We start from the raw sequence: 12,160 nt of genomic DNA on the forward strand, positions 1-12,160 counted from the left end.
GAACTTTGGGGAGACAGGGTTATAATACATCTTTTCTTATCTTCCAGGAAGTTTGGTTTCATTAAACCAAACTGAATTCACAGTTGAGGCTCAATATGCATATCTTAAAGAATGACTGCGTGCTGGTCTAGAGTTCCTTATTATCCCCTGGTAAGCACTCATATTCAAGAGAGTGTAAGGCAGGGACACAAGCTGAGTCCAGTAACCAGAACTCAACAGGTTAAAGACCATTTTGATTCAGATCAAAGGTCGTATGGCATCGGTGTATCTGGTGTATCCCCAACCTAGGGCTCAGGTACTCTTCTGATTCCTATGGAGAAGGAAGGAATACATAAAACCAAAAGGGGATTTTTTACTAACAAAGTCTCACTCCATAGGATAAAATGGGAATAACTGTACGTTGTGCTGGCTTAGGCAACACATATACTGAAAACAGGAATAACTGTACGTGGCCTGGGCTGTATCTCTGAAAGAGTGGGAAGGAATTCACTGAGGAACTGAATGAGTGCATAGAATCAGGCCTTCCTCCTCAGATATTTTTTTTTTAAAGATTTTATTTATTTATTCATAAGAGACAGAGAGAGAGAGGCAGAGGGAGAAACAGGCTCCCTGCCAAGCAGGGAGCCCGATGCGGGACTCGATCCCAGGACCCTGGGATCATGACCTGAGCCGAAGGCAGACGCTTAACCATCTGAGCCACCCAGGCGCCCTCCTCAGATATTTTTTAAATGGAAATGAGTTTTCTGAAATTAAAGTTCCTCAGGCCATTCAAAATGGATAAAGAAGATGTGAAGCACATGTACACACACACACATACACACACACACAATGGAATATTACTCAGCCATAAAAACAAATGAAGCCTTTTATGACAACTTGGATGGACCTAGAGGCTACTATGCTAAGTGAAATAAATAAGACAAGGACAAGGACAAACATCAAATGATACATGGACTCTAAAAAGCAAAAAAAAAAAAAATGAACAAACAAAAACAGAATCATAAATACAAAGAGCAAACATGGTTGTGGGGGGAGGGGATGAAGAAGGGGATGAGTGAAATAGGTGAAGGGGATTAAGAAGTCCAACAGGAAATACATCAGTAATGTTGTGGTATTTATGTATGGTGACAGATGGTAACTATACTTACCATGGCAAGCATGGCAAGTTGTATGTCAACTATAATTCAATTAAAACATAAATAAGGACCCCCAAATTTTTAAAATGCTGAGAACTTTAAGCTGTCCTATAAAGTGAACAACTTCCCAAATTTTGTGAAGATTGATTATTTATTTTATTTTATTTTTTTAAAGATTTCATTTATTTGACAGAGACAGCGAGAGAGGGAACACAAGCAGGGGGAGTGGGAGAGGGAGAAGCAGGCTTCCCGCTGAGCAGGGAGCCCCATGTGGGGCTCGATCCTAGGACCCTGGGATAGTGACCTGAGCCGAAGGCAGTTGCTTAACCAACTGAGCCACCCAGGCACCCCAAGATTGATTATTTTTTAAGCTACAAGTTTATTTTTTAATATAGATGCATAAAATAATTTTGGTTCTCTTAAATGCCTCAGTCTTGATTTACCTTACAGACTAGATTAAACAAGCCTGAGAATTAGAGGCATTGAAAAAGGAAAAAAAAATGTGGAAAAAAAAATGAGAAGAAGCCAAGCAGGGAAAAATAGGGGCTTTTAGCAAAATTGTCACTGTTCACAGGAGAGCCCCTGCAACAGTGTGGATTATGAGCAGTATGAACAACAACGATTATGGGCAACTTAATATTTATTTTTTTAAAGATTTTATTTGTTTATTTGACAGAGAAAGAGAGAGAGAGCACAAGCAGGGGAGGGGCAGAGGTACAGGGAGAAGCAGACTCCCCTCCCCGCTCAGCAGGGAGCCCGAGTTGGGTCTCGATCCCAGGACCCTGGGATCATGACCCGAGCCAAAGGCAGATGCTTAACCGACGGAGCCACCCAGGCACCCTGCAACTTAATATCTGAACATTATTTCATTCCAGTCCTTGGAAAGAAATGAAGTAAACTGGTTAAATTCACAATAACCAATGGCAAATGGTATTGCTGGGACCTTCAGGCTTAGATCAGTCTGACAGGAGATTAAGTACTTATTACTTGTATTTACTGCTTCCACATAATCCATGTGCACTTAATGCAGTACTTGTTGCATCTCTGATATCGTGTTACATGCTGAGAAATTCAGTACATAAGAAATACAGTTCCCTTAATGTTATGTAATCCCCTCAATCCTATTCCAATCCAATTCCTGGTTTAGGAAATAGTGTAACGCTTTCTTCTTTATTTCCATTCCCATAAGAAACATGAATTAAGAGACTACCAGTTTTTAGGCACTTAGGATATAAAATCCTGACACTTGTCCAGGAGCTTTGCAGACATTGGAGATATAAATTATTTGAAATGAGGCTGTAGCAATCTGAAAGAAAAGTTGATTAATGTGATAAAGGTTCAGAGGAAGGAAATTCATTAATTAAACAGTTATTATGTGTCAGACCTTCTGCCTGGCCTGGAAATATATACCAAGCACAGCAGTCAGAAAATAGTCTCAAATTCTGAAAAACACAAGTTACAAAAAGATCAATCTCTGCAACACATATTTAAACACATGCCAAATTTGGTTAGAAAAATATGTTACATGAAATTGGTAGGAGAAAAGACAATATCTATCCCTCAGATTTTCCTGATGTAGAAAAAAATTATCATTATGTTAAAAAAAGTTTACATTTAATGTTTTGATTTTGGAAATGCATGCTAATTTTTACTCTCACTCTTCCTTTAGTAATAGGAATAATTAATTTGAAGTACAGTAGAAAATATGACCATCATTCACATTCATGAAAATGGGACTCTATATGCAAACTATGCAAGTAGGATTGCTATAATTTAATTTAGGATGTTTTATAAGTATGGCAAAACAACCCTGCATTTCACTATCCATTCCTAAAAGGAAAAAGATGTTTAAAAATATCCTCAAGCATACTCTTCAGTGTTTTTCATAATATAGAGAAATAACTAAAATAAAATTTTGCCTTATATGTGTTCACATTATTTAGATATTCTTCTAATTACTAGCTCCAACTCTAGCTATGTAGTAATCATTTTGACCCTAAAGAGATATTATGTTCTGACTGTATGTATAGTAATTCTATAATCGTGCAATGTAATCTTGTATACCAATTATAAATACAAACCCAGAATTACACATAGCACTTGCTGCATTTAGACAAAGTTAAACTCTTGACCTGGTAGCTATTTTACCACAATGATATAATTTACTAGTTGCAGGGGAAAAGAAATAGCCCAAACCATACACTATTAACCCTATTAATATTATAGCCACAGGAAATTTGCCCCAAATAATCCCATCACTAGTGCATTTGAAAGAAAAAAAGCAAAGTTGATAATAGTGTATTAAATACAGTAATGCATAATAGGAGAATGGGGTAAATAAAAGCAAGTGTTACATAGTAAATTATTGATTAGTAATAATTTATCAACAACTTGAAAATAACAAAGGGATTAATTATTGTACTCATTTTCTATTAAATAAACTTGTATCCTTATTGAGTAAGTATAAAAACATACATTTTTTAGGTACCATCTCAACTGCTACCATTTTTGGTTCATAAGCTGATTTCTTTTCTGTCTGAACTATTATAGCACTTACAATCAGATGTAAAAATTATTACGTGGACACAAATACTTAAAAATATGCTGTATTTTCAGAAAGTTCTACTTATGGGGCGCCTGGGTGGCTCAGTTGGTTAAGCAACTGCCTTCGGCTCAGGTCATGATCCTGGAGTCCCGGAATCGAGTCCCGCATTGGGCTCCCTGCTCGGCGGGGAGTCTGCTTCTCCCTCTGACCCTCCTCCCTCTCATGCTCTCTGTCTCTCATTCTCTCTGTCTCAAATAAATAAATAAAATCTTTAAAAAAAAAAAAAAGAAAGTTCTACTTATTTTCCATAAAAACATGTAATAATTGTAATAGGACATAATGTTTTCCAATCACTTTATTGCTGAGCACATAAAAGACATTCTGAAAGTAACGGTCATTTGCTTGAAAAATATACTAACCTCTTTGAAAACATACTTGGCTGTGCAAATAACAGTTTCTATGAATTGTCTGACTATAAGCCACGATTCTGATTTATTAATCTCCCTTTTTTACTTTTGGAAGTTGAATTCCACTCTCTCAGAATTCTTACAACTCCAACTCTTAGATAATTTCCAATTTAACATAAGAGAAACAAATATACACAAGAATCAAATAATGACTCATATAACATAACTTCCCCCTCAACATAATTGACTTGAGAAACATAATAAAATATTAGTTTGGCTCAAATTCCCTAATGTTGCTAAGTAATACTTCCAGAGTTTTTCAGTAAATCATCAAAATATATAGTACTTGGAATTGTGGTATATTCAGTCTCCCTCTTTTAAGCATTTAAACCACTTCTTTGGAACTTCGGAGTGATGTCATTAGAAGTGATTACCTTTTCACCTCTTAAATACATCCAAGGATAGAACACATCAACGCGTTTCCTCAAAGTGTAGGCCTCAAACATTTCATTTCAACTTACTATATGCTTCCAACACAGTTTTATATTAATTTCTATGTGGGCAAAAATGATAAAAGAATGTCATTATAATATATTGAATGGATTTCTATGAGAGTGGTTCTTTCATCATGCTGAGTTCAAATGTCAGCATTTTCCAAAAGCCTAATGAGAAGACCCCAATGACAATTTGCAAAAATATTAACTATAAAAATTGATTTAAAAATGCAACCTATCTTTTATTTTTTTTTATTTTTTATTTTTTTAAAGATTTTATTTATTTATTTGACAGAGAGAGACAGCGAGAGAGGGAACACAAGCAGGGGGAGTGGGAGAGGGAGAAGCAGGCTTCCCGCGGAGCAGGGAGCCCAATGTGGGGCTCGATCCCAGGACCCTGGGACCATGACCTGAGCTGAAGGCAGACGCTTAACGACTGAGCCACCCAGGCGCCCCTGCAACCTATCTTTTAAAACTCACTTCTTTATGAGGCATAAAAATAAATACAAGATGGGAAATTCATTACTAATGTTGATAAATAAAAGTTTCATCAAGCAGATGAAACAAGGTAAATTACATGCAATTGTGTGTGTACCCATTGTATAACAGAAATGTGTTTTACTTTTTATGACTTCCCACGGCTTCCTATCAAAATCAGAGAGAAATCTAAAAGTTGATCACTCATTTAGCACTTACCTTATGTGGGTGATGATGAGTGTTGTAGTAGGAATAAAAAAATCATCCACTCGGTCAAACTGCTTTCCCACTGGCTGGGTGTGAATAGTGTGGTGTGGCACATTCCCACTGGCCAGGGTGATTACCTAAACAGAGCGTATAACTGTTAGACCTTGGCAGTGCATTTCCTGAATAGTACCAGCATTAGTTTTATTTAGAGATGAAACAAATCAGTAGCTGTTTAGTAGATTCTTTATTGCCATCCTCAAAATTAATATATCATTAAGCAAATTGGACTTTGGTAATTGTTTGCTTATTTTCAACATAGAAATTTGTTTTTATAAAGAAAAAATAGAGAAAGATTTGTCTTGAATTTCTACTTAAATAGTAAAATAGGTAGAAACAACTTCTGTATTATAAAAGCATTAGCCTCACTATAATGAAAAAAATTAAAGCAAGTGTACATATGAGCTATGCACCTCTATACAAACTAATGTGTAAATGAGATCATTAGCTTTCTTGCTCCTCTTTTCTTTTCTTTTCTTTCCTTTTCTTTTCTTTTTTCTTTTCTTTTCTTTTTTCTTTTCTTTTTTCTTTCTTTCTTTCTTTCTTTCTTTCTTTCTTTCTTTCTTTCTTTCTTTCTTTCTTTCTTTCTTTCTTTCTTCAGCTTTGTGGAGGTGTAACTGATAAAACAAAAAACTGCTAATATAGAACAGAGCGGGAAACAAAGCTGAAAACTCCAAAACAAATCATATGAAATATTCTTTCTTAGCAACTTTAGAATTGATGAAATTATATTTATTTTTTTCCTCCTATAAATTGAAAGTAACAGATTTAAGTAAGTTATTTTTATTAATTTTTTAGAGAGGAGAGAGTGAGAAGGGGTAGGGGGAGAGGGAGAGAGAGAGAGAGATTCCTGAGCAGGTTCCCCACTGAGCATGGAGCCCAACATGGGCTCCATCTCAGAGATCCTGACCTGAGCTGAAATCAAGAGCTGGATGCTTAACCAAACTGAGTCACCCAGGTGTCCCAGATTTAAGTAAGTTTTAATCAAAGACATTTCTTCTTATTATTCATCATCAATTAATTTTTAAAATCTTTATAGTCCACTAAAGAAAAGATCACTACATTTAAATTCTTTTACTCCTTGTATCCCATTATGCACCAATTCTATCAGTTCTTTCTTCAGATATTTCACAGCTCCCCATTTCTTCCTGTGGTCAACCCGCTGGTCAACCATTGTTCTGTGTTAGCCTTCTTAAGCACTTGCTGCCTTTATTTCTCCCCTTTTAAATCCTTTCTACATATGACAACCAAATTAAACTTCCTAAATAATTGACTGACTCTCTTAAGTTAAATAAATTTCCTTCCTCAACACAGAGCCTTTTCCTTTGGTTTTATGACAGAAGTAAGTAGCACTTTGTGTTTTTGTTTGTTTGTTTGTTTGTTTTCTGAATGGCTTATTTTTCTTCACTCATATGAGTATACTTTCACTGAGTTCCCCTGGAAATTGCCTTTCCAATGAAAATAGCTTATTGTTATTATAACAGGATAGACTCAGTTACGTTGTGGTTAGAAGAAAAAAAAGAAAAAAATATATTAAAGGCTTAGAGGCTTGGGAAATTAAGATTTCATTTCACACCCATGACTTTCCCAGAAGGTTTTGGTGGGGTATCTACTGTTTCACTTAGTATCCCATGCTGAACGAGCAGCCAACTACCTTGAATGTTTCCATTTACAACAGACCACATTTGCCAGAACTAATCATATGTCTCCACCTAACCAAAAGGAGCCTATCGTGTGCCCAGAGGAAGAGAGAACCAAAGTCTTTAATAAAAGCTCTAAAGATACCATACCTATTTTATTAATGAATGTCAGTGAGGAAGTTTTCAATGGATTTTAGTCATTTATAATAATGTCTACAAGATTTTAATAAAGGTTAACAGAAGTAATGGGAAAGGAACTCCTCGAATTTTCTTCCCCTTAGTTCGTATAGAGGTGCATAGCTCTGAAATGCATGTACATGTATTTGAAATTAATAATAATAGTGAGGGGCGCCTGGGTAGCTCAGTTGTTAAGGATCTGCCTTCGGCTCAGGTCATGATCTCAGGGTCCTGGGATCGAGCCCCGCATCAGGCTCCCTGCTCTGCAGGAAGCCTGCTTCTCCCTTTCCTGCTCCCCCTGCTTGTGTTCCCTCTCTCGCTGTCTCGCTCTCTGTCAAATAAATAAATAAAATATTTTTAAAAAATAATAATAATAATAATACTGAGACTGATGGCAGCAGGAATAATATTTACTGAGAGCCTGTTTTATGCCACTATGTGTTCTCAGTAGTTTACAGGCATCACGTAATTTAATATTCAAACAACACTATAATGTATCCCAACCTTACTGATGCAAAATTGTTTTATGCCAATGAAGGTATATTAACTGAGCATCTCATTTGTGTTTGGCATAGTCCTAGGTTGTAAAAAATACAATACCACTTCCTTAGTTCTTCCCAGTCCAGATTTTGTTCCCTGATGGTTCTAGATCCTTCTCACTGCTGCAGTTAAACAGGAAGTGGTGGATTGCCAGATTCAGGACTGAGCTGACTAACTGCAAGGACACACAGATTGATCTCTGATGCACCTTAATCAATAGGCCTGATCTTGCGACAATCCTTGGTTCATTCCTAATGGCATCGTGCTGCTGGTTCCTCCATGTGTGATGCCTTCCACAAACCCACAGTTGCCACCTCCCATTGTCACCCCTTCTGGCTGGGGCCTACTTCCTGGCCCACAGCAAGATGTAAAGACTTTATTCCAAGTTGTTTCTTGGGGACATTTCATCTCTAGTTATTGTGCGTTTGAAAAGACATTACATATGGATTGTAAAACTGTGCAGATGACAGTCTCATGACTTTTACAACAGCATTTCTTAAATTTTCATAAGGCATAGATGCCTTTTAAAAAGAAAAAAAATAACTATAATAAATCTTTGAGAATTCATCAGATAACACTAATTGGAAAATCACTGTCTTATATACCTAACATGACAGTTTATGGGTTTTTATTAATTAATTATAAATATCACAGAAAATAATATATTTTGCTTCCATAATTGATAAAGATGTATAGATTGGATTATAGTCAAAATAAAAACACAGAGTAGAAGTATACATAGGATTTTCAAATCCTTGATAAAATGCTTTTGCACCTTCAAGTTTTCAGTGGACACTATTATAAGATATACTGCATTAGGGCAAAAAGTCACTACCTAGCTAACCATCACAACCTAGCATCAATATCTCTAGTTCTAGTCTGATCTTTCAACATGGCACAGGGACACCCTAGCCAAAATGGGACCTTGCCCATGTTTTTGGTTTGGTGAATTCAATTTTGCCAAAAGAAAGTCTGTTCCACTTTTCAGACAAATCTTAAGTTCCATTTCCTTTGCAGATGTTTCCTGATAATCTTGTTGGGAGACAATTATCCATGACTATTCTGACATTTCTGCTGAGTCAGGTCTTTCTGAGCAAAGGGCTCCAGCAAAGTTGGGGAAAGGATGATGGCATAGCAAAAATGCCTGGAAGCTAAAGGGTGGGGTATTGCTCCTGAGAGAGGTAGAGATTTAATTCCTTTGCGCCTTACTGACATTCCAGGGTACCGACCTGATAAAATTTGCATTCCAGAGTAATAATTTCTGTCATGGAAGAGGGTGGACTGATGTGCCAACAGTCTAAAAAAAACCTCTGAAACACATGATTCCAGGGTCCTTCCCCTGTTAGTGCAACTGTGCTATACAAAGAGGTTACATTAGTCTCTCACCACATCACCCCTAGGATGGGGGCTGGGGTATAAACACTAGCATGCTTCTGAGTAAGAAATGGTCTGTTCTCTGATCCAGAGACCCTGCGTTTCCTGTCAGCCTGTCTATATACCTATCTATGTATTATCTAATCTGTCACATATATATGTGTATGTACATGTGCATAAATGTTACTTTATGCAAATAAATCTGCCTGTATGTACTATTTTAAAAGTACTTCTCAATTCTTATGTTTTATTTTACATTTTCAGGTGTGAGAATTACCTTTCCCTCCACTCAGCAAATATTTAAAAAATTCATTAAATCTTAAAAGCATATTTTTTTACTGGACATTCAGAGAAAAAGAACCCATTTTTAAATGGCTGAATAATGTGTAGGAATTAACTTAACACTTTTTCAAAGACTATTTTACCCTTTCTGTATGATATTAAAGGAGTGTGCCTAATTGTGCTTTATGGAAGGTTTGCAACACTGAGAAAGTTATTAATCTATAAAAGTAGCAAGTACCAAAAGGGAAGGGAAAGATTCAGTTCCAAAGAACACAATATATTGAAAATTCATACAACTTTAAAAGAAAAAAATATATATTTTTTAACTTTTATAAGCTGTTTTATTTTATTTAAAAGGTAATAGAATTAAAAATAATTCATAAGAGTGATTTAAAAAAAATCATACATATTGACCTGTTCTTATCTGGTCAAGATTTAAGTACAAAATATCAACTAACTAGACAATATTACCATATTGTGCCAGGTCAGTCAAACAACTGTCCACAATGAAGACTGTACTCTTTCCAGCAAAAGATGAGCTCTGTTATTTCACCCTCTTGAATCTAGGCAGGCAGTGTGACTTGCTTTGATCAAGAAGTTGTGGTGGGAGTGATTTAGTGTGAATTCTAGTGCCTAGATCTTAATTAGCCTCGCAACTCCCACCGTCTTATACCCTGGAACCACCATGCTGAGATGCCAGTCTAAAGGATGAGCAGGCACGTGCAGGAGACACAAGCCACCCAGCTATTCACCACTAATACATAACAGACGTGGGGGTGAGGCTCTTTTGAACCATCCAGCTACTGCAATCAGAGGAGTGCAGCCTTCTGAGTGTTCCCCCATCAGGCCCATAAACTGTCCAGATTGCCAAACCACAGAACTATGGGTAGTAAGTCATTCTTTAATTCTGTTTAACACATCAAATTTTGGGGTGATTTGATTTGCCACAATAGATAACTGGAATACTATTATATGGTAATGTTTCAAATGACACGTATTTCCAATGAAATATAAAAGGAAACGTCATTCTAATAGTTCCTTCAAAAGATTTCATTTCAATAGACCTGCCTTTTGTAAGTTAAATATTGCAAAACTAAAAATCCTTTAGAAATATTTTAAGTATTGACAGTGACAACTGATTAAAATTAAAAACATGGCACTCAATCGACTTACTGGAATCTGGCCAAGATTAATGATTTGTAAGGAGAGGAATGTTCATGGCAGTGTTATTATCATGAGGTAGTTTGAGACATAGATAAAACACATTTTTAGGGCCAAATATTCCTTCTCATTCCCTCTCAGTTTTCTGTTAAACTTTTAACTCCAACAATTGAAACTGTGCCAGAGAGTTATCGTCAAATATATTTTTTCCCTCTATCTGTCAAGATCTATATAAACAACTTTAAAACATAAGCAAATTCCACAAAGACTATACCACTTATTCCCCAGTTAGAAATGAGCCTGCGCTGAGATAAGAACATACTATCTGTTTTGGAGAAAAATGGAAATCTGCCTTGACACTGTCTAACTCTCTTGGTCTCTAGCTCACATGTCCCATTTTGAAAAGAGAGATTGAAACAAGAAAATTCTCATGAAAACTGACGGGAGGCAGGTAATTGTTGAAAGGTAAATTATGACTGTTTTTCCCTAATGGCATTGGTTTTGTCATCACTGATTTTTCATTTTGCATAAAAGTCTAACCTTTGATAAGTATAACCTGCATTATTTTCCATCCAAACAAGTACTTGAGTTTTAACTTGTTCCCCCTTTTCTGTGCAGATCTAGATGTGATTAAAGTATAGTCCTCAGATGGAAAACGATCACTCTTACATAGTTATAAATATCCAATGAGATATCTAAAGGTTTAAATATCACTGTTTTCTCAAATATACCGAAATGTGCTTACCTGCAGTGTTGGAGAAGTCTTTTCCGCGGTACCCCAGCTCAACACCCAGACCTGATCATGTGATTTGTCGTAGTGTAATTTAACTGGTACAGGGTCTGTGCTTACTGCCTGTAATAAATGGGAGTTGAAAAAAAATGTTTTCAGACTGAAATATTAGTTTAAAACTATGCCAGAAATTATGAGAGAACACAAGAGTTTAGATGTCAGATTAAAAATTTATGTTGCCAACTTTCTGATTTTTTCTAAACCTTTATTTGTTTAATTTGGGAATATGATACTTTACCCAAGTATGTTCTTGTACAATTTTATATAGTCTTATGTTCCTTCATTACCTATACAATTTGGGTGTCATGGAGAAGCTATTTAGAAACTTAAGATATATAAATGATTAATACGTGTATTTTATTCAATTGTTGAACACAGGTAAGAACTATGTTTATACTATTAGGTTTTTTTCATTCTAATGTTGGGCATGGGATTTGGCTGTCTATAATGCCAAAATGCCTACATATGATAGACCATGGTAACCTTAATGACAGATTACCTAATTTAGTTTCCTTAATGAGAAATCTAAAATCACCAAAAGAAGTAAAAGCATTTTTTAACCATCCTTGATATGGTAAATGTGTTTTTCTGCCAATATTTATAATATTTAGCATTTACTTAAAACTAAACTTCCAGAAAACAAATTGCTGCCCAGAAGTTATTTCACTCACCTTAATTTCAAGCTAATACCTTTTTCAAGAAATTTCCTGTAGTAGTTCCTTATGTATATTTTTCTAATTTTATAACATAAAACAAATTGTATTCAATAAAACAATCTTTATTCAATATTGAAAGCATTTCTTTCTAAAGCTCTGTTGAATATCCTTAGAGAATTTCCCAAGTCCTAGTTCATAATGCAATCTTCACGGTGGG

At 35.7% G+C, this 12,160-nt stretch overlaps 1 protein-coding gene across 3 annotated transcripts in view; it reads right to left on the reverse strand.

The window, feature by feature from the left end:
• Positions 1–12,160, reverse strand: part of FSTL5 (follistatin like 5) — a 691,608-nt gene that overhangs the window by 48,649 nt on the left and 630,799 nt on the right. For all 3 annotated transcript variants that reach the window (XM_045879364.2, XM_045879363.2, XM_045879362.2), the window contains 2 exons: positions 11,243–11,350; positions 5,279–5,403 (listed from right to left, as the gene is read on the reverse strand). In XM_045879364.2, the coding sequence (XP_045735320.1) occupies positions 5,279–5,403; positions 11,243–11,350 (233 nt within the window). The remainder of the gene's footprint in view (positions 1–5,278; positions 5,404–11,242; positions 11,351–12,160) is intronic.

The sequence above is a fragment of the Mirounga angustirostris genome, unplaced genomic scaffold (genome assembly GCF_029215605.1).
Source record: "Mirounga angustirostris isolate CCGP_5_RB_7025 unplaced genomic scaffold, mMirAng1.0.hap1 SCAF_2, whole genome shotgun sequence".
Lineage (NCBI taxonomy): Eukaryota > Metazoa > Chordata > Mammalia > Carnivora > Phocidae > Mirounga > Mirounga angustirostris.